This window comes from Mizuhopecten yessoensis, unplaced genomic scaffold (assembly GCF_002113885.1).
Source record: "Mizuhopecten yessoensis strain PY_sf001 unplaced genomic scaffold, ASM211388v2 scaffold10925, whole genome shotgun sequence".
NCBI classification, from domain to species: domain Eukaryota; kingdom Metazoa; phylum Mollusca; class Bivalvia; order Pectinida; family Pectinidae; genus Mizuhopecten; species Mizuhopecten yessoensis.
Window position 1 is genome coordinate 494,067 of NW_018408790.1, and position 26,567 is coordinate 520,633.

At 36.4% G+C, this 26,567-nt stretch overlaps 1 protein-coding gene across 1 annotated transcript in view; it reads left to right on the forward strand.

The window, feature by feature from the left end:
- Nucleotides 1-6,086: 6,086 nt before the first annotated feature.
- LOC110463761 (U2 snRNP-associated SURP motif-containing protein-like) overlaps nt 6,087-26,567 on the forward strand; it is a 30,690-nt gene continuing 10,209 nt past the window's right edge. Inside the window, exons 1-16 of the mRNA XM_021518607.1 lie at nt 6,087-6,166; nt 7,466-7,564; nt 8,823-8,940; nt 9,628-9,782; nt 10,479-10,558; nt 11,307-11,440; nt 12,778-12,857; nt 14,294-14,459; nt 15,051-15,298; nt 15,985-16,028; nt 19,187-19,291; nt 23,294-23,360; nt 23,908-24,086; nt 24,845-25,007; nt 25,507-25,586; nt 25,955-26,042. Coding sequence (XP_021374282.1) covers nt 6,104-6,166; nt 7,466-7,564; nt 8,823-8,940; nt 9,628-9,782; nt 10,479-10,558; nt 11,307-11,440; nt 12,778-12,857; nt 14,294-14,459; nt 15,051-15,298; nt 15,985-16,028; nt 19,187-19,291; nt 23,294-23,360; nt 23,908-24,086; nt 24,845-25,007; nt 25,507-25,586; nt 25,955-26,042 — 1,869 coding nt within the window. The 5' untranslated portion in view covers nt 6,087-6,103. The remainder of the gene's footprint in view (nt 6,167-7,465; nt 7,565-8,822; nt 8,941-9,627; nt 9,783-10,478; nt 10,559-11,306; nt 11,441-12,777; nt 12,858-14,293; nt 14,460-15,050; nt 15,299-15,984; nt 16,029-19,186; nt 19,292-23,293; nt 23,361-23,907; nt 24,087-24,844; nt 25,008-25,506; nt 25,587-25,954; nt 26,043-26,567) is intronic.

Consider the following 26,567-nt stretch of genomic DNA (forward strand, 5'->3'; position numbering starts at 1 on the left):
TACATTGTATCAGTCCTGGTGAAGGGTGAATCTCTCATGGTGGAGTTATAACATGGTGGGGTTATACTGTATCAGTCCTGTCGATGGTGGAATCTCTCATGGTGGGGCTATAACATGGTGGGGTTACACTATATCAGTCCTGGTGATGGTGGGATCTCTCATGGTGGGGTTATAACCTGGTGGAGTTATAACATGGTGGGGTTATACTGTATCAGTCCTGGTGATGATACATTGTATCAGTCCTGGTGAAGCGTGAATCTCTCATGGTGGAGTTATAAGATGGTGGGGTTACACAATGTATCTATTAGTCCTGGTGATGGTGGAAACTCTCATGGTTGGGTTATAACATGGTGGGGTTACACTGTTTTAGTCCTGGTGATGGTGTAATCTCTCATGGTGGGGTTATAACCTGGTGGAGTTATAACATGGTGGGGTTATACTGTATCAGTCCGGGTGATGGTGGAATCTCTCATGGTTGGGTTATAACATGGTGGGGTTACTCTGTATTAGTCCTGGTGATGGCGGAATCTCGCATGGTGGGGTTATAACATGGCGGGGTTACACTGTATCAGTCCTGTTGATGGTGGAATCTCTCATGGTGGTGTTATAACATGGTGGGGATACATTGTATCAGTCCTGGTGAAGCGTGAATCTCTCATGGTGGAGTTATAAGATGGTGGGGTTACACAATGTATCAGCCCTGGTGATGGGGGAATCTCTCATGGGGGGGTTATAACATGGTGGGGTTATACTGTATCATTCCTGGTGATGGTGGAATCTCTGATGGTGGAGTTATAACATGGTGGGGATACATTGTATCAGTCCTGGTGAAGGGGGAATCTCTCATGGTGGAGTTATAAGATGGTGGGGTTACACAATGTATCAGTCCTGGTGATGGTGGAAGCTCTCATGGTGGGGTTATAACCTGGTGGAGTTATAACATGGTGGGGTTATAACATGGCGGGGTTACACTGTATCAGTCCTGATGATGGTGGAATCTCTCATGGGGGGGTTATAACATGGTGGGGTTATACTGTATCAGTCCTGGTGATGATACATTGTATCAGTCCTGGCGAAGGGTGAATCTCTCATGGTGGAGTTATAAGATGGTGGGGTTAATCTGTATCAGTCCTGGTGATGATACATTGTATCAGTCCTGGTGATGGTGGAAGCTCTCATGGTGGGGTTATAACCTGGTGGAGTTATAACATGGTGGGGTTACGCTGTATCAGTCCTGTTGATGGTGGAATCTCTCATGGGGGGGTTATAACATGGTGGGGTTATACTGTATCATTCCTGGTGATGGTGGAATCTCACATGGTGGGGTTATAACATGGCGGGGTTACACTGTATCAGTCCTGATGATGGTGGAATCTCTCATGGTGGTGTTATAACATGGTGGGTTTACACTGTATCAGTCCTGGTGATGGTGGGATCTCTCATGGTGGGGTTATACTGTATCAGTCCTGGAGATGGAGGAATCTCTCATGGTGGGGTTACGCTGTATCAGTCCTGTTGATGGTGGAATCTCTCATGGTGGTGTTATAACATGGTGGGTTTACACTGTATCAGTCCTGGTGATAGTGGAATCTCTCATGGTGGGGCTATAACATGGTGGGGTTACACTATATCAGTCATGGTGATGGTGGAATCTCTCATGGAGGGGTTATAACATGGTGGGGTTACTCTGTATTAGTCCTGGTGATGGAGGAATCTCTCATGGTGGAGTTATAAGATGGTGGGGTTAATCTGTATCAGTCCTGGTGATGACATCCTTACTGTTCCGTCCTAGTGGTAGCATCAGTCCAGTTGGGGTCCCACAACAGGACTGAAAATAGCAGTAGAAAGGACCCCATCACCTCAAATGACTACACTGTATTAGTCCTGGTGATGCTGGAATCTCTCATGGTGGAGTTATAAGATGGTGGGGTTAATCTGTATCAGTCCTGGTGATGATACATTGTATCAGTCCTGGCGAAGGGTGAATCTCTCATGGTGGAGTTATAAGATGGTGGGGTTAATCTGTATCAGTCCTGGTGATGATACATTGTATCAGTCCTGGTGAAGGGTGAATCTCTCCTGGTGATGGTGGAATCTCTAATGGTGGGGTTATAACATGGTGGTGTTATAACATGGTGGGGTTACTCTGTATTCGTCCTGGTGATGGTGGAATCTCACATGGTGGGGTTATAACATGGTGGTGTTACACTGTATCAGTCCTGGTGATGATACATTGTATCAGTCCTGGCGAAGGGTGAATCTCTCATGGTGGAGTTATAACATGGTGGGGTTACACAATGTATCAGTCCTGGTGATGGTGGAATCTCTCATGGTGGGGTTACACTGTATCAGTCCTGGTGATGGTGGAATCTCTCATGGTGGTGTTACACTGTATCAGTCCTGGTGATGGTGGAATTTCTCATGGTGGGGTTATAACATGGTGGGGTTACACTGTATTAGTCCTGGTGATCGTGGAATCTTTCATGGTGGGGTTATGACATGGTGGGGTTACACTGTATCAGTCCTGGTGATGGTGGAATCTCTCATGGTGGGGTTCTCACATGGTGGGGTTACACAATGTATCAGTCCTGGTGATGGTGGACTCTCTCATGGTGGGGTTATAACATGGTGGGGTTACACTGTATCAGTCCTGGTGATGACATCCTTACTGGTCCGTCCTAGTGGTAGCATCAGTCCTGTTGGGGTCCCACAACAGGACTGAAAATAGCAGTAGAAAGGACCCCATCACCTCAAATGACATCACTTCTGGTAAGGACACCATGCTATGCCAGGCGCCATGCAACCACCAGGAACAATACACCACATGACATGGGGGAATATTACAACAAGTACCGACAAAACCACAAAGACTGAAGACAACAGCAGGATGGACACCACCAACACCACAAGTAAGGGATTCCACTGCCAGGATTGACACAAACACTAGGAAGGACAAAAACACCTGGAAGGATCTGACACCGTCACCATAGGGGACACCACCACTGGTAATAGAACACCATTGCTAGAAGAGATGCATTGAACACCAGGAATCACACCACCACATGACGACATCAACACAAGCACTTATGAAACCCCAAGGAATGACGTCACTATTGTGTCTGACACCTAACACATAAAGGGACGCCACCAGGACTGACAACTCCATTAGGAAGGACACACGCACCTGGAAAGATTCCACCACTAGGACTGAAATCATCACAAAGAGGGAGGGACACCACCAGGACAGATGACACCAGTGGGAAGGATGCCATCACTGGGACTGATACCACCTTGACAGACACTATAACTTGGAAGGGCAGCAACACCCACAATGACACCATATGCACTGACACCACCACTTACAACAACATAACCACCAATTCTACCATAGGGTGTTGGGTCACGATATTTGGCTAGGAGCTATCTGGAAGGAATCGCAATAAAGATTGTTTTGACCTACTGTCAAGGTCACATGGTCAAAATTGTTAAACCGCGGTATTCTCAATCTAGAATCACAAATTGATATTCAGCCAGTACGTAGCTTGCTTGAATGAAATGCTACAATTTTTTAAAACGTCATAACATCAAACCCATTTTCAAAGGAACACGAGTCAATTATCCAAAAAAAAAGGCTAACAGGTTTTATAGCTCACCTGGTTGACGCTGATAGATGACCGATGCTATCAAGTAGAGTGTGGCAGGGTTCAATTGTACATAGGATTAAGGTCACCTTCTAGCTTCGAGCTAGATGGAATTTCCCTTTAGCTCAGTGGTAGAGCGTCCGACTACGAGGGTTCGATCCCCGGTGGAAGCACACTATTCTCTTTCCTGTTACAAGTGTAAGCCTAAACCTGGCTCTTCAGGCCTAAGGGTGTGCAGTATTAAGTCAACAATAGCCTTGCAATAGTTTAAAACAACTATAATAATAAAGTTACAGTATGTTACATGTTTGGCTAATAGGAACTGCTGGGGAATGGGGCTAACAGACACTGGAATTAGGAAAAGCAGTTGGAGGGGGGAGGGGGGGGGGGGGCTTAACTGATATTGGGAAAATGAATGTACGGCTTGTGGGTAGGGGGCTAACAGGTTGGAGGCTAATAGCAAGGGAAAATAACAGCTAGGTCAGCTAACTGATAAGGTACTTCCGGTTGGGCGATAAGAGATATAGGCAAATGGGTAATAAGGCTAACAGGTAGGGGCTAATTGGTATGGATGTTAAATGGAAGCTTATATGTAGGGGCAAACAACAGGTATGGGGGCTCATATGTAGGGGCTACAACTAAGAGGGTGTAACAAGAAGGAGGTTATAAGGATGGAGCTAGGGGTGGTGGAAAACAACCTTTTCTATAGAAAAACTGGAACCTCGGCCTGGCGCCTCATAGCTGGTTATACGATCGCGAGTTACTTCCCTTGCGTTGCATTGAGTATAAAAGCCTCCGTATTTAGTTTAGTGTATTACAATATTTTGCATGTATACCACAAACTTGAAACTTTGCATATGATTAGGTAATGATATCTACGATATCGAACAGAAGAAAAAAGTTGAGAACACTGTTTAACCACGGACTTAGATATAATTCCGTGGTTTAACGAATTGCTTGGCACGTGAAAACCTTGCGCTGGGCACTCATTCCTCCACTGATACAAGAATACGTAATTTAATACTAAAATATCAATATTTTCTATTTGTGGGATCAAACTTTGCATTTAAAGTAATTTAACGAATTGTTGGGCGCGCGAAAACCTCGCTGGGCACCCATTAAGGGTTGAATAGCTTGTGTCGTCTGTGTATGTATGTTATATGCTCTATGTAATAAATCTATTAAATGTTATACACTATGTGAGTTGTTTGTAATGGAAACCCTGGAACCCCAGGCTCAATGAACCTGGGTAAGCAAAGCCAGGACTTGCTCCTGCTACATATATATACCTATATATTTGATAAATTCGATTTATTTATGGTTTCTAGACCGGATTTAACATAATTAGTTACACAATAGCTGTTTCAACATAAATCAGAAATCGCTTCAATCCTTGAGAGTACATGTTTCTCGGCAGCACGATTTACCCAAAAAGACCCCCCCCCCCCCAAAAAAACCCACCCCAAAACACCTCAAAAACACCAAAAACACCCCACTAAAACATTAAATACGTATAGATATTTATATTTCTGCTTCCTGACATTATGTAACATAATGATGTTTCCCGTTAATTGAACAGTTACAGTGACGCGAGTAATATTAACTATACGTATTTGAGTTACTTCCCCTGCAACAAGTTTACCGTTTGCCTTTAACAAAAGTTTTATCGATAAGTGGTATTTATTCTCACTCTTTCCACATTATTTGACATAGGTAGTCTTTGTTTATTTTGTATTTGATAAGCGCTTTGCTCTTAAGAGGTTATTGTTTGATGTGTTAAATTCGTACTTTTTTTAACAGTCTGATTATTTCAATCTATTTTGCGTTTTCGAGTGAATCATTTGGGTGCTTTTTTGAAAGTTATTGGCCCTAAAAAGGGCCGTTTTATGGTACGTATTTCCTCTTAATGCTTCTGTGTGGAGGCGATGATTCTTCGGATTCTGGACATATACTTCTTCATGCCTGTGTTAACGGTGATCAGTTCACTGGTTTGAAGATGGACCAGGCCCCGGTTTCATCAACGTTCCTTAACTTTAATGAGTTCCTTAAATCTTGTAGATAGTCAGTCGGGTACTTATATGATTAATGTCTTTGATACATTTTATTGATATGTTTTCATTTATACAAGGAAATGTCAAAGGATTTCTGGTTTCTAGACCGGATATAACATAGGTAGTTACTCATTAGCCTAGACAGAGACGATATGTTTCTGGCCAGAGACATATAAAGCCATATAACTACGTCTCTGGGTGATCTAATTCCGTGCTGTTCAGTAGCAGGCAGATTTCCTGTGTGAAGGACCAAATGTAAAATTTCGAAACTTGTATTAGGCTGCGGTGGTAACACTTCAACATAGTGATATGTGACGTCATATATGTTTGCTTTGTATTTCCGGAATATTTCATTTCCATATCCGTGACCGGTTTCGTTTATTATAATACAGTCAAACGCACTACAGAAAAATGGCGGATAAGTCTTTGCCATGGGGTTTGCGAACGGACAAATTAACCCCTGGCTCGACAAAGGTGTGCTTTTATTTCGAGTGTTTGCAGTAATTGAGATAACAAACCCATACTTTATTTCCTTGTGGGATATATGGCGAATAGCAGGCAGAAGTAGCTGCTTGCATGTTTCATGTTTGTGATGCAGTATCTTGCTATGCTGACTTAGTGACTGATGTTGGAACGACATAGTACTATTATTAGTAACAAGAGACTGCTTATATAAAAACACACAGACAATAGTTTAATCATAATAAGACACTGTCAGATGATGCAGTTGATATGTAGCTTCTTAAATATTTAGGACATAATTCTTCTTCCAGTAATGTGCCGGGTTCCATGCGGAGCATATTCGCACATGGATGGGTAGTAGTCTACTATTATTAATACCCGGCTGGGTATTAAACTTACTCTGTGCCGTGTAATTGAGCAACTCGGGTGTGAATAACACTGGGGCGAATTTAGCATTGATAGCGCATGGGTCTGCATTCATACACTGTTTCGTAATATAAACTTTTTCTGTTGATCTCCAGCTGTGTAACTTGAAGATAAACTCTGCCTAAAATGTTAACTTATGAAGTTTACGTTGCAAGGGCAATCAAATTCTGAATTGAATGCCATGACGAAACTTTGTTTCTCTTCCCATCTAGGATATATAGGATATAGGAGTACTATATATGGGTGTCATGACCCAAAACATCCTCAATACTCCAGGGCTAGGGGTTACACAGAGGCTGAGTATCTGCAACCAAGTGCTGAAATATGTACATCATAAGTTCAACATCTGTGTCATAAGTAGGGTCTTCTGAAGGTACCAAAACCTAATGGTGCCGAAACCAGAGACATATGTAGTATATATACGTCTCTACCGAAACATATAAAATTCTTTTTAGATCAACTCTTTACTTTTTTGAAACTGTCCTGTGAAAATGAGTCCAGCGCATTTGGCAATATATAATGTCTCTGAAATCAAGAACATTGTGGAATGAAAATTTATTAATTTAAAAATGAATCATAAAATAAGAGTAAGAAAAGTACCTCTTCCTGAAATTTTTGCCTCTTCAGGAAGTGGCAGGTACAGGGCATCAAGTGATACTATTGTCCATACACTTGTCCAAATTTTTGTTGTTTAATATGTCGTGTATGTGGGCTAAGTGCAGCTAGGGTTAAGTAATATAACTTAACTCTACGTGCCTTGTCGAGTATGGTATGTTGAAAGACATTCCGTTATCTTGACGTTTTATTTTAATACAAAAACGGTACATTTAACCATTGACTAGCATTATCACTATCGCCGATATAAAACTGAATTTATCTTTGCAGGCAATATCGGAGAGCAAATTAAAGGCATTTGAAGTAGGTACTATGAATATTGGAAAGAAATCTCTGTCAAAAAGAGAACAGGAGGAAATAAAGAAAAAGGTAAGTTTGAAACGGAAAAACATTTCAGCTAGTTTACTTCGTAGGTGAATTTAAAGTTATTCCACAATATTTATGTGTACGATGTGTGAACTGTCAACCCTCCCTTATATTTATTAGTAGGGAGACTTGACCAAAATTTACCAACCTCCCCTCAAAACTCATTCAAGTCCAAACTCACACAAACTCAATATCAACACTCTATGATCAGATTATCTCCTAGTTACTGCAGGGTGTACATGTGTGTAATGATCATAACAGGTGTGTCTGAATCAAATGAATCGGCTTTTGGAGTGATTTTGATACATAAATAAGAAAAGATAGATTGAGCAAAACAGTTTCAGTCAGGTTTCACCCATGTTTCCACCAATTTCTCCTTCATTGGAAATTTGGAAAGAAGGAGATACCCCTCATTGGAGGTTTCAGAGGTTGACACCTATGCATCTATTTCATTTGATGTTAAAAGATAACCAAATCAAAAGCTAGTAAATAGTTATGAATTGGTATCACATATAATTTATATGTTGTTATAGATCAACACCTTACAAATTATGAAGTTGAAGCAAAAATTGGAAGGGAACCCAAATATTTAAAATACAATCATCTTCAAAATGGATATATATATATATATCTATAGTATTACTTGCTATAGGTAAGATTGCATTGTGTCAACTGATTAAGGTCATACATATAGCCACACAGTGGAAAATTGATTTGCTAAGAGCTGGTGTGCTAAGTCAGATGTGGAAGTAGAAAAGTTACAGAAAAGATCGAAAGGAAAAGCAGTATTCCAGTTAGTGTAGCATATCCCTTTTGCTGTAAGGAAGGGACACATTCAGGGCTAGATAATATAGGTAACCCGATAGTCTGAGACTTGTCACGAGAAATCTGCAGCTGGATTAGTGGATCTTACAAATGTTAGTCCGATTGACTAGTTAAAATTTATAAAAATTGCCTGTCTTGTTGAATATAATATAGGGTTAGAGGAATTTGCACATGGACTAGTAAAAATTAAAAACTACTACCCCAATTGACTAGTGGTTATCAAAAATAATTTCTAGCCAAACTGACCGAAGAAAAATCCTGATTCTGCAGGTAGACCCAAATTTGTCGCATGGAATGATAATGCAGTTGGATCCAGCTTCCCCCAATCGTACACTACAGATCTTTGGACTCAACTTTTAAAAGGATTGCGATAGCCATTGTACATCTTTTCAGATATTGTTTTAGAAAACTGATGTGATAAATGATTTCATTGCAGCAAGATGCACATGCGGCAGCTCAGGTTTATGAGGAGTTTGTGGCCTCCTTCCAGGACAGTGGCAAGCAAAGCAAGGCCTGGGTCAAGGGTGGAGTTGTCAACCCAGTGGAGAAGTCCTGTAAGTTCACCATCAACATCACATAACTACCATGCTCATTTAAGGCTTAAAGAAGTTAAAATGGTCTAAATTCTTCACATATTACTTTCTTATGATATGACATATTATGGTGTTAGAACTTGGACCAGAATGATAAGCATTGTGGCGAAAATATACTTTATGATAGTCAGAATAAAAAAAAAAAGGGAAGTATTGGCACACATTCTTTGTTAATGTGGTAAAAAAGTGTGAAAACTTCAATAGAAGTATGAGAGCCTGGTAGAATCCCTTCCTACCGACTCTGCTAAGGAGATCTCATTCTAAGTTTGATCCCCAGTGGAAAAATTGAAAACAAATAGACCTCTGTTACGTCGACCTCCAGGTATAGGACCAGGGAAATACTGCCAAAATTCTTGTGAAAATCATCAATGGATTTATGATATGCCTGTTTTTATTCCCTAACAAGGAAAAGAACCGTCAATTTTATAATAGCTTAAGGATCCCAGCACCACTGCCAAAATCTGTAACAGAGTATAGGAAACTGTACCGGCATGACTATAGCTTAAGTTAATCATTTCTGAAAGGAAAACCATACCTTGCAGGACTTGATGGGGGGGGGATCCTTAAGAAAAGTTTTCATTGCAAGGGCCTTTTGCTAAAAGGAAAGATATAATTTCACCTTAGGATATATATCATTTCTTTTTATAGCACCCTCCGGGAAACCTGAGAAAAGCAAACTATACAAACCCACCTCTAAGCTAGCAGAATTGGCATCAACCTTTCAGTCTGTGAAGGAAGCCAAAAAGAAGGATGATGATGTTGATGACGACAAGTATGACAATAGGTCGTTTACAGATAGATCCGTAAGTATAGACGGGGCCAATACTTTGTCTGTTTTGGAAAAAAGAACTCTAATTATGATACAGCTAATACATATTACTCAGTTATATTCTGGCTACATTGGCTTTCGCACAGCTGTGCTAACTTATATTTGTAGTTCTATAAATATAAAACTTTTTTTATAAGTAAGTTTAACTTATATTAATTACTCTTGTTGGCCGGATGTTACGGCGCCGCCGGGGGTGGGGATGGGGCTCATAATGTGAGAGTAAACCTGAGTGACCAGAGAAAACCCACGTGGTCGGGCAGGTGACCCCATACCTTTTCACGTCCGATCAGGGAATCAAACCCCGGCCACCTTGGTGAAAGGCAAATGCGCCGCTATCCACTGCACCACCCGACTAGTTCTAACAATAGAAAAATGTCTTTAGAGGTTCATTTGCCAAACAGAAGAGGCTGTACACCAATTTATGACTTGGATAATCAGTCTGATATACCATAAAGTACTAAGTTATTAGTGCTCCAATGAAAGCATATTTAAGGAAGAGTTTCAAAAATGTTTGTCGAAATAAAACCCAGGACTTCACACTTACAACCTTAAAAAGTTTTTGAGATATTGAAACCTGAAAGCTAATATATCTATTAATTTTTAGGCCTTTCCGTAATTTTTTGTTAGTGTTGATAACTTGTTTTTAATAAAGTTTTATGTGTTTATGCAGAGCTTCAGTGTGGGAAAGAAGAAGAAAGAAGACCAAAAGAAGAAAAGTAATCTAGAAATATTTAAGGAAGAATTAAAACAGTGAGTGAAATGTTTACAGTTTTGTAAATAGATATCAGTGATGATTTAATAATGAGAAGAAAATATATTATCAAATTCTTCTAATGTAAAAATAGAAACACGCATATAAACATTTAGACTATATAAACATGTTAATTTGGTAAGTTTGTAGGTGAAAATATTTAAATTTAAGAACTGTATACTGTAAAACTAAGTATTATAAAGTTATTATGGATGATACATAGAACTTCACAGTGTTTTAAGTTCAAAGACACAATTTATTGATGTTGCTTAACTTTCCGGGGTAGGACGATAGGTAGATATGGAGAGTTCCAAAATCACGTCCGTGTAGTTCTATACACAAGTTCTACTACAAACAAACTTTTTGTGAAATCTGAAATATACAGTACTCAGGAACAAACCACAGGGGCGTGGATCGCTTTACTTGTAATATTAAAAAATAGGGGTCTCCTTTACTAAAAAATACAATTTTTTAATATTACAAGTAAAGCGATCCATGCCCCTGTGGGAACAACTATCATAAATGTTGGCTATACTATAGCAAAATAATTTCTCCACTTTCATGGACGAAAATTTTGGCTTTACCATAATATAATATTTTCTCAGGTTTCATGGACTATTTATCGCAAATTCTGGCTATACTATAGCATAATAGTTGCTCAGGTTTCATGTCAAAGTGTTTGACTGTAACGGTATATTCCTATGATTTGTTTGTTTATGGTTTGCTTGCTGTTTACCCCTGTTACAGAATACAGTTGGAGAGAGAAGAACGACATAAGTGGAAATCAGGTATCAAAAATCAGGGGTTTGACCCGGGGACGGAGCCCATGGAGGACAGATTTGGAAAGTATGAAGCCTCACTAGAGCCTGGATTTAATAAAGGTATTCACTGTTGTCAGAGCAGGTGTCAGTCTTTCTTGTAGTGAATTAGGACCAATTATTTCATGATTTAAAGTTGGGCCTGGGGCTTTAAAAACTAGGGGTATTTAGGTAAGCAAGTGTTTGCCTTTTCTGTTAGTTTGCATTTAGCTCTATTTTTTGAAGTGGAAGCGAGACTTAGGTGTTGCTTTTCCGGTGACAGCAGCGTCAACGTTAAGTATTTTTGTTTAAGTTAGTTTCTCTGAAAATATAAGAGCTACACCAACCGAACTTGGACCATATATATAGATGCATTTTAGGTAGTATATGTCTGCCCATGCATCAAATGCTGGATGCAGCCTACCTATCATGGTCCATTGACTTTGTCAGTATTTCCAACAGCTTAAAGTTTTTGCGTTTAACTTAGTTTCTCTGATATGTGCATTGTTGGTCAAAGCGGGGCAAAGGCGAAACATATCAATCTGAATGGCTTGTCTTATACTAGAAGTCCAACAGTCGTCAAAGTTCATCTGGCAACAAAATTTAAAGTTCACCTGGCAAAAAAAAAATCAAAAATGCTGACTATTGCCAGAATATGTGTTTTAGGTATCCCGACCTACCCTAGACTTTACTGACGACCCTAGATATTTTATGACCTACTTGTATCTAAGATTAATTTATTAGCCAGGCAAACTTCACAGCCACTCATAAAAATGTACTGCCTTCCTGTTCTAGAAGTCTGACCTTATTCTTGACAGATTAATAGCCAATGTAATGTGTGGATGTGCATCGTAAAATTTTAAATAAAGCATAAATATTAAATTAACACAAAAAAATAATAATATTAAAATAAAATTATTTAACTACCGACCTACCCTATTTTTTTCAGGCATGTTTGAAACAAACTGTTTTCTTTTTTTGGCCTCCGACACATCTTGAGGAGTGCTACACCAATTTGTCAATTGTAGCTTACTAGCTAGTCAACCTGTATTTTCTGCTCCATTGAATTTTGTCAGATTTTATATTTCCAGTACAAGATGTTAAAATAGTCATCAATACATCAAATGCCACCCCACTTACTTTGGCTAGATCAGCATGGTCCAGTTGTTTGGTTAGACTTTGCATTTAGCTCCATATCCATGATAGCGGAATGGGGCATATGGTTGTTTTATAAACATTTCCTGACAAATATTGATCTGGTAATTTATATTCTTAGACATGTTGCAATCTGTCCTTGGTTGAAACCTTATAATTATTTTTAAAGTCTTTGTCATCGATTTGTATTGTATAATGTTGTGTTAATCGATGTATTGTATAATGTTGTGTTTGATTAGTGAAATGTTTTGAAAATATTTTTTTAGCTGACAACATGCGACTTGGTCCATATGATCCCGCGGACGAAAGTACAACAAATATTTACGTAGGCAACATTAATCCAAAGGTAAGTTATATATATATACATCCTTAAAATTTAATAAAGTTTCATCTCCTGATTAGTGGTGTTGTAGCAATTCAGTTTAAAAAAGGCTTTAGAACTCAGAAATATGACACAGACCGTTACTGATCTTAATGCTTTTGTCTCGCCGCCACGAAGTACCGGAAGCGAGACTAAGGTGTTGTTTTGGAGGCGGCAACGGCGGCGTCATCACAAGTTTTTGCGTTTAAGTTAGTTTCACTGAATGTAAGAGTACTACACCAACCAAACTTGGACCATAGATGTATCTTAGGTAGTACATCTCAAGCCATGCATCAAATGCTGGATGCAGCCCCTCAATCGTGGTCCAATGACTTTGTCAGCATCTCCATCAATATTAAGTGTTTGCGTTAAGATTATGTAGTAACTTGCAAACTGTTTTTCACATTAATGTTTGAACTTTTAAAATATCTAAAATTTTGGCCTATTTGAATCTATGTAGACATCATTTTTTGAATTTTAGTTTTCCTAAAAATCATCGAATCAAAGATTCAATAACAACTACATATATGAACAGTTGTATATATGTATCTATAGTAAACTATGGATTTATGACAAATTTGCATCCTTATAACGATTAAAATTTATTTGAAGAAATATTCATATATCCATTGTACTGTCTTGAAATAATTCTACCATCTAAAAATATTATCATAGCATAACCGCATGAACTGTCAGATGGGACTGTTTTTCAGTCATAAATTGTTTTAGGTCTTACCATCTAACTGTAAAAATGATGTCAAATTCACACTTGACAAACTCTAGAATGGTCTCTTGATTTGTGAATTTATCACCTGATGAAACAATTCATCATAGAAGATATGGCATTGTTAATTCCCACCTAAATGGTTGTTTCACCATTCTCAAAATAATTAAAACGTATAATGAATCGAAAGAATCTTCCCAAGAAAATAAAATAAAATTTTGCTGTTTACAACGTAAATACATTTATAGTAGGATTGAAATGTATGATCTGAACATTTATGATATTAAGAAACCCAGTTGCTTTAATGCAGACTAAAGCAACTGGGTTTCTTAATATCATAAATGTTTCGCGTTTCCGGTTAAGCTTTAATGCAGACTAAAGCAACTGGGTTTCTTAATATCGTAAATGTTTCGCGTTTCCGGTTAAACTAGTTTGTCTGTTTTTAAATGTAACATTTTCAGGTATCAACCCTTGCGAACCTCCAAATGTTTATGCAGGCCTTGCAAGGCTTTGTCAAGGCTCGACTAAAAGCAGCATCAGATTACTAGGTCCGACCTTATTTCATAAACAAACAACTGTGGTCCAACCGTTTGTATCGTGATAAATGAATGCGGACATAATCTCCTAGGTACACTACCACACATCACGGAAGGTATTTCCGTCCTTAAATAACATCATTTATGTTACTTCTTTACAGATGACTGAGCAACAGTTGTGCGAGGTATTTGGGAGGTACGGCCCCCTTGCTAGCGTGAAAATCATGTGGCCACGAACAGATGAAGAGCGCTCGAGGGGAAGGAACTGTGGTTTTGTGGCCTTCATGAACAGAAAAGATGGGGAGAGAGCCATGAATTCACTCAAAGGTAAGTACAAGAACAAAGCCAGTGAAAAGAGGGGTTCACGTAAAAAAACACCTGAAATGTTGAAGCTTTAGTACAGATATAGATATTTCAGTTAAAAGATACTCAGTTGGTTTCCACTTTATAACTGTTGTGATGTTTTGTCCTTGTGAAGAGTTAAATGACTGATAGACCTTACACACTTGAACTATCCTGTAATGAAAGTGAGATTCACAATGCTTGTCTCGTGTGTTCTAAAACTCCCTCATTACTCTCATTTATTCAACTTTACACCAGGTAAACAAATATCAGAAGTGTTCTGCATGGTTTTAATCCAGTCCGTTAAACTAATTCTAAATTTGACCAGAATTATTAAGCGATTAATGAGTCACTGACATTTGAAAGTTATGAGATATTTTTGATGTGATGCACATTCTTTAGATATGTATGAATTTACACATATCCCAGAAACTGTGACTGTATATCATGCTTATGATTTTTGTAATGGCCAAATTTTTTTTGTTGAATTTTCTGTCTACAACTCGCTATGATTTCAATTTTCAAGCCTTGATATTAAAGAGCGATTTGCTGTTGAATTCTGAATGTTTGACACAGGCAAAGAAGTGATGCAATTTGAAATGAAGTTAGGTTGGGGTAAGGCTGTGCCCATACCGCCCCATCCGGTCTATATACCTCCCGCTCTAGTCGAGTTAACTCAGCCTCCACCCCCGTCTGGGTTACCATTCAACGCCCAGCCGAGCAAGAGCAGTCGCCGACTACGATCTGAAAAATTATATGGCAATGTGCCACCTCCAGGCTTGAACGGATCAGTTAAAGATGAGCCAGCAGAGGATATAGAGAAGGTAATTGAAGTAGGAATGGTCAGGTCTACAGCTCCCCCCTGCCTTTATATCCCCTTTATGTCCTGAATTTATTTTTCATCTTTTGAAAATTTGTATTCAGGTTGTGAGATTTTTAAGATTTGAGATTTTGCACATCTTACTGTATTTCAGAATATGTTTTATTTTAGTACGTTAAGAAATATGAAATCTCAAGTTATCCGTTTTGCAACCTTTTCTATATTTATTTTCAAAATTGAATCTATAATTGAAAATTCTGCCCTAGAGAAGTTTGAGAAGTTTATTTTCGCCAGCCCTACCCGTCTTTAAAATTCTAGGTCTTATTCTGTCTTTGAAGCCATACAACAGAACAGTTTTATCCCATCTTTCTTATATGTACAATATATGTGTAACAATAAATTCATCACTTTGTTTCTTCTCTTGCATATCATAATTAACTTAATTTCCTTTTACACAATGATTTCTTGTTGAGTGATCGTTAAAATAATGATAAATATTATAATATTATAATGACAACCAACTAATTCTCTCTATTATTTCTCAGTAAAATTCCTTTCTCAGTAAATTTTCAATCTCATGATATGGTAAAGAGTGAAACTTTTGAAATGTATGTATTTATATAATTTACATGTATAAAGAGCCCATACTTAATAGAACTTAATTTGGTTTTTCAACTGCGATTTCTCCAGACTTTAGCCAAAGCTGTTGTGAAAGTGGTAATTCCCACAGAAAGGTATACCATTTTTTTTTTTTTAAAGAGATATACCTAGAACGACAATTTATACAATTATAGATGTTTAAAAGTTAGGAAAATAGGTCAGTAGGCAATGATGGACACAACACGGAGGGAACACCACACTGGCGCCACCTGCTGGACGAGGAAGGGAGTTTATCAAGGAGGATGGAAATTGGTTTTAAATTTAGATTTTTTTCATTGGATTTTAAAAGATCCATACATTTTTTATATTAAAGAAAACTAGATTTAAAGATTTTTTTGTACGTTTTGTAAGTATTTAAAAGCAACTTTTTTTGAAATTGAAAAGAAATTAAGTTAAGTTATTAAGAAAACAAGAAAGGAAATGGGTTGAATTTTTTTTATTTGATTTTGGACTTTTTTTTTCTTCATATTTTTGAAGTTTTGTGAATAATTTTATAATTAAACCAATGCTTGTAAAAAAAAAATTAAAATATTTTGCCATTTGTAGAATGAATCTTGTTTTGTTGCCTTAATGATATCTATATTTTTGTAAGTATTTTCTTTTCATTTTTTCGCCAATTTACTTTAATTATTGTTACAGAAAGTTGTGTTTCTGTTAGTATTTCTAAAATGCGAAATGTTACTTTTTTTACTGACTTGAATCAATATATTGCTAACATAGAATATCCTTAAAATGTTTTTGATCTTTTTTTAAATGTATTGGTAATATTTTACAAAATGCTTCCTGAAAAAATGGTTTATAGCATGATTCAGATGAATGGAAGATTGAATAGAAATTGAACATTTTGGATGTACATTTTTCAATGAAATGCAAACTCTTTGATTGAAGGAGTTACTAATCAGAATTAACTTAGCAAATCCACTTTACTGTGACAAAATAGTATTTTATAGGCGACAACAATGTGCGACATATTCAGTTTTACATGTTTTAAAGTTTTACTTTGTGACAAGTTTAGTCAGTTTAACTTTGTGACAAGTTTAGTTTTACTTTGTGACAAGTTCAGTTTTACTTTGTGACAAGTTTAGTTTTACTTTGTGACAAGTTCAGTTTTACTTTGTGACAAGTTTAGTTTTACTTTGTGACAAGTTCAGTTTTTCTTTGTGACAAGTTTAGTTTTACATTGTGACAAGTTTAGTTTTACATTGTGACAAGTTTAGTTTTACTTTGTGACAAGTTCAGTTTTACTTTGTGACAAGTTCAGTTTTACTTTGTGACAAGTTCAGTTTTACATTGTGACTGACAAGTTTAGTTTTACTTTGTGACAAGTTTAGTTTTACTTTGTGACAAGTTCAGTTTTACTTTGTGACAAGTTCAGTTTTACATTGTGACTGACAAGTTTAGTTTTACTTTGTGACAAGTTTAGTTTTACTTTGTGACAAGTTCAGTTTTACTTTGTGACAAGTTCAGTTTTACATTGTGACTGACAAGTTTAGTTTTACTTTGTGACAAATTCAGTTTTACTTTATGACAAGTTTAGTTTTACTTCGTGACTGTGACAAGTTCAGTTTTACTTTGAAATTTTGACAAGTTCAGATTTGAATTGTACATGATTGTACTATTGAGGGGGAAAATTATTGTTATTTTATTGTACTTGATGATCAAAAATTTAACACTGACCAATTTCTGAGAGAGAGAGAGAAAGAGAGAAAAAACAGTTTCTTGTTGCTGCAGAAATGAAACGTTTTCTAAAAACCCATTTCTGTGGTGATTATTGTGAATTTAAGTTTAATTTAGATGAAGTAGGTATTTTTTTTTAGCCAACCTGTCTATAGTGGATATCTGTGTACAGAGTATATACCCCCCCCCCCCCTAAAAAAACAACAAAAAACAATTCATATTTGTTCTTGCTTGGTGTGAAAATGTCAAAGGTAACATCTCTCCCAGGGTTTGGTTCTAACTGATAGAAAGTGTCTGTTGAGATACACGATAAGAACTAGGAGAGACAGCAGGGTTCCCTGTAGACAGGTTGAATAGTACTAAAGTACGTGTTAATTATTGATAAGTTTAATGTGTGTTGCCACTCGGAGTGAATGCTTGCTTCTGTATTGTCTGACTGGGGGGTGAGTACACCGCTGTTAAAAGTCTTTATCTAGGGAAATTAAAGTGACGATAAAATGTTACGAAGTCAACGGATTTTGTTTTGTTTCATGTGGTAGGGTTGCTTTTGAATTAAATTCGTTTGGTCAGTATAAAGATGAAAATGTTAAGCCTTTTGGCCGATTTCAGCCTTTTTCAGAATTTTTGTGTTGTCCAAACTTTCATTTTTTCCCACAGTAGGGATTCAAAAATCTAATTTTCAGCATTTTTACTTGTAAGCCCATTGGCATCTGTGTATTTAAATCTGATATCTTCAGTAAAGATAAAGACTTTTGTGGCGGGGGGAGGGTGAAATCATCACCAGAGTGCTCATAATATTCATATATTTTATTTTTCCCATACAAATGCATGAGCCAAACCAAGCCTAAAGGCATCTATTTAAGATCATTGTGTATGCTGAATTATAAATATAATTATTCAAAATGACATATCTCTGATGGTGGAAACGTTTTTACATCATCATTTCTAATGAATGTTATGCATGAAAAAATCTTTGAAAGGTCGACGAAGTGCTCGAAGCATTTAATGTGGCAACATAAAAGATTTCTATAAATTTCTACTAATTATGTAACTTGTGAAAATAAATGAGATTCACATTGCAGTTTCTGGTGATGATTGATAGAAAGTCAGGAAATGCCCCTGAACATTTACATTCAATCCCATCGAAATGCTTGGTAAATTTGAATTTAAGAATACCATATTTATCCTTTTACCACTAACTGCCTTGTGAAAAAGATTGTATATGGTTGTCATGGGTTTTTTTGATAAAAAAGGCGTGTTTTTATGAATTTAATTAATAATTACTAAAAAGAAGAAACTGAAAATTGAAAATTATATATAAAAAAAAGACAGTTTTCTATGTGAATGGAATTGATTTTTGTTCATGGGCTATCCTGTTCTTTCTTGTTGCAAGTATGTTAGATATGGGGGAGTGAGTGAGATTTTCATTTTTTTATGTTTTGTAATTTACTAAATATTGATGGGTAGCAAGCTGGAATTGTTTGCACCGGTTGATTACGGGGTGAAAATCTCGCCCGTGAGTTTGTGGTTCGACTGTTATGCTTTTTTTATACAGAAATCTTCTGTGTGTGATACATCGCATGATCGAGTTTGTTGTTCGAGAAGGTCCAATGTTTGAAGCCATGATCATGAATCGAGAAATCAGTAACCCGATGTTCAGGTAAGGACAATTTTTCTTTCTCTCTTAATTTCAAACATGTTAATAAGATAATTAAGAATAAACTTATTAATGCTTAGATTTAATCTAATTGTAAGAATTCATGTGTGGTAGAATATATATGCTGTAAACGTGTGAAGGATCAGCTATGATTATTTCAATGCTTCTTGAATTGAAAATCATAGCAAATGCTTCGTGTACACTTATCATGTAGATTTTTATTGTTTAAAGTCTTGTATAATTGAAATTGCATGTTTAAGTATTTTGAATATTCATAAATGTATACATAAATAGGTCTATACATTTTGTTGAAGATATTGAATTCACCATTTTAGAAATAGAGTAAATTTCCTTTTTTGCTTTTGTAAAAAGCAGGAAAAGATACATATAGATTTTGGGAGGAATGTTTCTGATTTTAAGATAATTTGAACTACCCTGTGGTATATTTAATCGCTATTTATGGATTTTGGTACGATTTGTAGCCGAACTTAATAATTTGTATAACATTGCATGTTTATACCTTAACACGTCGAATGATGTATTGGTTGATTGGTTTAAATGACACTGATTTTTCTATGCTTGCATGTTGATAATTGTTTTTTAACCAAGTCATGTCTAATACAGTCAACTTTGTAATCTCAAGTTGAAGAGCCAAAAAAAATCTCTCTCAAGATATATACCAAGAGTATTGATTTGTTTTCCAATTTTGAGATAACAATGTTTGAACTTTTTTGTCTTTCTAACGCGGAATTATTAGTTCAGTATTAGCTGTCTCATTGCCCTCAGCTACCCTCTCGATAAATTGGATCATATTTGATTGACTTGAAACAAAATCCAGAAGGAAGCCTTCTACTATACATACCTTTAATAAGATTCATCAGTTTTGAAAAAACTTTGATAGAGCCTACTAGCATGTGTTAATACTGAGGGAGAGAGACTTTGGCTGGCTGATACAAACTAATACTTCACAAGCCGTAGACTGCTAATGTTCATGTTTTGGCAGATTAACTTTAGTTCATACAAAAACACATGAAATAAATTTCATTTATTTCCGTTATAATGTTTTATTTGTGTCATGTGACATTTTTCACTATCGAAAAAAATGTCGCAGTAAAATGAGCACAGGAAAAGATGGTACAGGTAGTCTCGCCATCGTCATCTACTGTTAACTCATTCACCCCTGAAGACACATTTGAACTCTTCCAATTCAAAGGTTGGAATAGTTCATTATGAAATTTCAGGGGTGTTGCTCTTATGACCCTGCCACAAATTAAATATCATGAACAATAGCTATGTGTTTTGCAAATTAGTTCCTTGTATTTGCACACTATATTTGCTGACTTGTTTTACACAAGAAAACCATGTATTGCGAAATCCAAGTTAATGTTATCTGCTTTAAACTAACGATAATTGACCAATGGAAAGGGTTTTTCTTCCTGAATCCTAGTTAGAAGTTTATGCACATTTTCAGATTCCTATTACTTTATATAGTTCGTCAATGCTACGTCAATTCTTTCACATACATGTTTGATTCCAAAAAAACAAAAATCGTTCCTTTTGTACCATTTGGACCATTTAATAACATCTTGGCTCAATAGCTTAAATAGATAAATTCTTCGGTTAAATTCTTAATGGCATATCCTGTATTACTGATCAATGAGTTAAAAAAAAAATCGTACAATTTTACATACTGTTAAAACACTTTTTTTTGTGTTGAAATGAAATTTGAAATCGGGGGTTTGCAAATTACATAGACAGTAAAAATTTATTCTGTTTTGGCTGGATTAAAAAGAAAAATCGTTTTGGTCACTGGATCTGGTGCTATCTTTGGTGTGCTGGGTGTTTGTGGTTTGTAATTGGTGTAGCATGTCCCTGCAGTCCAAATTATTGGCGCTATATTTATATGTATAAACCTCGTTATCTATGTCATCAAAGGTAAGTACACCACCATCCATACTCGCCTACAGGTATCTCATTTACATTACCCTTCAAAGTTTCATTTTCATACCGGTAATTATTTTGCGCTCCATTTGGTTCAGGGTGAAAATGTTTTGTAAAACTGTTGGCTTAACCCTTTCACCCCTAGGTAACTTTAGTAGACTCTACCATACATTGATCTGGATGAGTCCATTATGATCTACAGTGGGGAAAGGATTAAGAAATACATGTGTTATAATAATTTTCAATAAAGCTATACAGATGCGGGGGGGGGGGGATAAAGATTTGTCACATTAGGTAAACATCAAATAAGTACCATTTTAGTATAGATATTTAACAAAAGTAAGAATTTTTCTGAACAGTTCAATTTCAGTTAAATTACTATTTTAATACTGATGTTACGTAAGATATACAGCTTGTTGTACATGTTATATAAATATTATATATTGAGAAAACAAATTTAAAGTGAAAGGGGGGAAAAAACTTTCGCCGTTTGTGTTCCAGAGTAAATATTGCAGACTGAGAGAAAAAAAAAAAGGAAAAAAGTTATACGGTTTAGGGCTTGTACATAAAGCCCTCTATACCAATATTGCATATTGAGAAAAAAAAATATAAAAGGAAGGGGAAACAATGCTTTTGTCATATGTGTTCCAGAATANGTGGGGGGGGGGGGGGGGGGGGGGTAATACAAATGGATGAAAAAAAAAATGCTTTAAAAAGTGTTATTTTCAATAAGGCTGAAAAACTGATGTTTAGGAAAATTAGCCTTTATTTTTGCATGTCTGTGGTAGTATTGAGCTTTCTGTGTAAGTTTCTTCTTTATCCCCAGTTTCCTAGATTAGAACCTGTCGGACTTTGAAACGGAGGGTAGTTCAATATCTCTGGAGACTATTGTAGTGATGCTATAGGAAGTTGACTAACGCTTCCACTATGCTTCTGTGATGTCCCAGCTTTACTGCCTTAATGATGCTTAATTTTGTTTTGACAAGAAATATTTCTTTTTATTATTTCTGTTTTGATTTTAAAGATAAAGATTTTATGTAAAATTTTAATAAAGACACGTGTGTCTAGTTTAAGTGATATAATGGCCAACTTGTTTTGTTTGAGTTTAAAATACACATTTGTGTAAGAAGAGAATACAAAGATCACACCTTTCTCTGCAGATTCTATTCATACTTATTGCCAGCTTTGAAAAGTGTTGGAAATTTGGATGTTAATTAACAGACATTAGACAGTAGATATATAAAATTACATTGTAGGTAAGTTTGCGTCTTTTACCATTTAAGTTTGATTTTATTTACTATCAAAACTGTCTGCACTTTCTGTTGGTTTACATTTGACCCATGCTGGCTTCCAAAAATTAAGAAAGAAGATGTTTTTGTTAGCCAAGATATGACTCTTGGTAATAGAAAAGATGTTTTATAAATCAACCATTATTTCACATTCCTTCAAACATTTCATTGACTAATAGAAATCTAATGGATTACTCTTAGGCAGAACTTTCTAAGCTGTATCGCATTGACATACCCTACATGCTTTAGATATCCTATATTAACCCTTTCACCACTGTAGACCATAATTGACTCATCCAGAAAGATGCATGGGAGAGTCTACTAAAGTTGCATAGGGGTGAAAGGGTTAAGTGGAAAAGTAAATAAGGTACATGAATAATCTTTACTAAAGGGCAAACAACAAAATATGTGTGTTTCCTGTAACATTTTTGAAAAATTTAGGGTAGGGAGGCCGGTAACATGCTGTATTTTTAAAATAGTTTTATGGGGTTTATTTAGGAGAGAGATCTTCTTGACTTTAACTGTGCTTCTTTGAAAATTGCTTTAAAAAGTTAGGGTAGGCACAAAAACATTGGGTAAGTAGGGTTTCTAAAAACGCAAAATATGTTTTGTTTGGCCTAAGAATAATTTTGTTAAATTTTCAATTAATTAAAATTTATGAAATAGATTGGTGTACTTATGGAAACCAACAGATGTGCTTCCTATGGTGTTTCATTTGTATGTAATACAAGCACTTTATCACGGGTATTAACCATTGTATAACTGCCGTTTCCAGGTTCCTGTTCGACAACCAAAGTCCGGCACACCTCTACTACAGATGGAAAATGTTCACCATTCTTCAGGTTACTCTTAATTAATCATTTTGAAGAAAAAAAATGAAAAAATGTTGCCCTTTAGAGTATAATATCAGTTTTCATCTTTAATTTTGTTTTGTAATTATTTTGTTTGACTGGTTTGTTATTTGTACAGTTTCAATTTACATAATACCTCATAGTTGCTCAAAATACTTCATTCTGTGGTAACATTACATCTAAATAAATTCAACTGTTTAGATGAAAAACCTAATGATATTGAAATGAACAAGACCAAAGTGTGTGTGTCAATGCTGTGGTTAAGTTTTTAAATTTGAAAAAAATGGTGATTAAACAAATACAGTTAAACCTTGCTATACTGCCATTATTTGTTCAGAATAATTTGGCGCTATAAACTATAAAGGGGTTTTGGCGCCAAACCAAGGGGAAAAAATAATAAATAATTCTCAAGAAAAAAGAGAAAAATGGATAGTGAAATATATTGGCGGTAAGGTAATGAAGGGCTTTTTATCCAGGTTTTACTGTATCTGAACTACAGATCCTTCTCCAAGTTACACATTTTGTTTCTGTACTTCAGGGTGACTCGCCCTACCGGTGGAGGACTGAGGAGTTTAAGATGTTCAAGGGTGGATCCCTGTGGAAGCCGCCTCCCATGAACCCCTACACCCAGGGCATGCCGGATGAACTGGTCCGTGAGGATCTTACTTTCGACCAGGAAGATGAGGTTGTCACCAAGAAGGGCCAGTTAACCGATAGGTTTGTTTATCAATCTTCCCAAGATAAAGACTTGCTTGAAGGTCACAATGACTTTATAGACGAATGTCATTTTCTCTTGATTGAAGGTGACTTTGGTTGGAATGAATGTCACATCAAATTAAGTGAAGTTCATACTGAAGGCGAGTTTAGCATTATTAAAGGTCACAATGACTTTGATAAATGTGATACTGACTTAATTGAAGGTCATACTGACTTGAATGAATGTCATACAGATTTAATTGAAGGTCATACTGACTTGAATGTCATACTGACTTAATTGAAGGTCATACTGACTTGAATGAATGTCAAACTGACTTAATTGAAGGTTATACTGACTTAATTGAAGGTCATACTGACTTAATTGAAGGTCATACTGACTTGAATGAATGTCATACAGATTTAATTGAAGGTCATACTGACTTGAATGTCATACTGACTTAATTGAAGGTCATACTGACTTGAATGAATGTCATACTGACTTAATTGAAGGTCAAACTGACTTGAATGAATGTCAAACTGACTGATGCATTAAATACTAGAATTGTTGCTCCAATCAAAATAATTCCATAGGCAAAATTAAGACTTGATAAAAAAACTAACTTTGTGTCCTGATTGCAAATATTTTGTATCACAGCCAAAGAGACTGAATAGATGCATTGAATACAAGAATTGTTGCTGCAATCAAAACAATTCCATAGGGAAACACGATGACTTAATAAATGACTTTGTGTCCTGATTGCAAACACTTTGTTTGACAGCCAAAGAGACCGGTTAGAAGACACACTGCGTGAACTCACACCAGAGCGAATGAAGATTGGTGATGCCATGGTATGGTGCATGGATCATGCTGAAGCAGCTGAGGAAATCGTGGAATGTATTACAGAGTCTTTGTCCATACTACAGACTCCCATCCCTAAAAAGGTTAGTGCCAAACACTATCCTAGTGTGTTCAGTTTTTCCGAGCCTAACTCGTGGCACTGCATTGGAGCTTAACTCAGGTTCTTTGGCGTTAAGGGTTACTGATAACAAAAAGGGCCTGTTCACTTGTGCGGAACAACCGGTTTGTTTATGCTGGCCTTGTCAAAACTCGCCTGAAAGCAGCATCAGATTACTAGGTCCGACCTTTTTTCATAAACGAATAACTCTAGTCCAACCGCTTTAACTGTTTGGATTGCGATAAACGTAACCAGCCTAAATCACACGTACCCATTAGAACATTTTGAATGGAATCGTTAATTACATGTGCATGATAGCTACCGCTGGGATGTTGGACTCCACTTTAATATCATTAGCTCTTACTCTACATACACAATATCATTTTTTTGATATTTTGACAACATAAATCATTTTGCTGAGTCATGCTTCTATCAATATTTTGTTTTACAAAACTTATGCCATTCATTTCTTTGTTGTGTTTCAGATTGCAAGATTGTTTTTGGTGTCCGATATTTTATTTAACAGTAGTGCTAAAGTCCCCAATGCTTCATTCTTTAGAAAATGGTAAGTCTTCCAACCGGTTCATGTGATGATAAACTTAAGGCTGTATGTTACCTTCCTGTTACATGCATCTCATTTGCAAATGAGTTCCAATGAAATGGCCTTGAAATGATGACTTAATGACGACACAAGAACGTGAAGCGCTTTATCCTCAAGTTATTAAGATACGGATTAAAAGTTTCTGAAGGGAGGTAACTCTTCAAAAGTTAATGGTGTACTGTAAATATGGCTTATTTTTCATGAAAATATCTTGTGAATTCAAATACCCAGAAACCATGAAAATAAGCCAGAGTTTATTTGTATTCAGTTGTGTTCTTGCAAATTAAGGTAAACATTTTTGTAAAACCATTATTTCTTATATACCATTTCAGTTTTCAAATTAAATTACGGGAAATATTCAAAGATGTCCACGAGACCTATGTAAACATTGATGGCAGGTTAAAAGCAGAACAGTTTAAAGTAAGTATGATCTGTGAATAGTGAAAGGTGCTTCTCAGATATTTGACACAGAAACTGTTTGTTATTTATGGAGAACTTTATAATATTAAAGGTAATTCAGGTCATTAACCCCCCCCCCCCCCCCCCCCCCCTCCCCCTCTGGTTGATGTAATTAATTCTCTTGTTATTTCATTTCCACTGAAGAAAGTTAAATTTTCAGAGTGCTGCCTTTTCATTACATTATTAGCTCTAAGAAGTGGATATCAACCATATTTGACTGGAAGCATCCCTAGGTGATGGTGATTAAAAATTGTACAAATGGTGGGGCTGACTCCCCAGGGGGCTAAGGGGCGGGGCCAAAAGGGTACAATTTGGCTATATTGCTACAAACGACTTCTTCTGTAGAACTGTGCACTGGATATCAATCATATTTGATCAAAAGCATTCCTGGGAGGCAGGGATTTAAAATTGTACAAATGGTGTGGCTGACCCCCCAGGGGGCTGAGGGGCAGGGCCAAAAAGGGTATTTGGCTATACTGCTTTAAG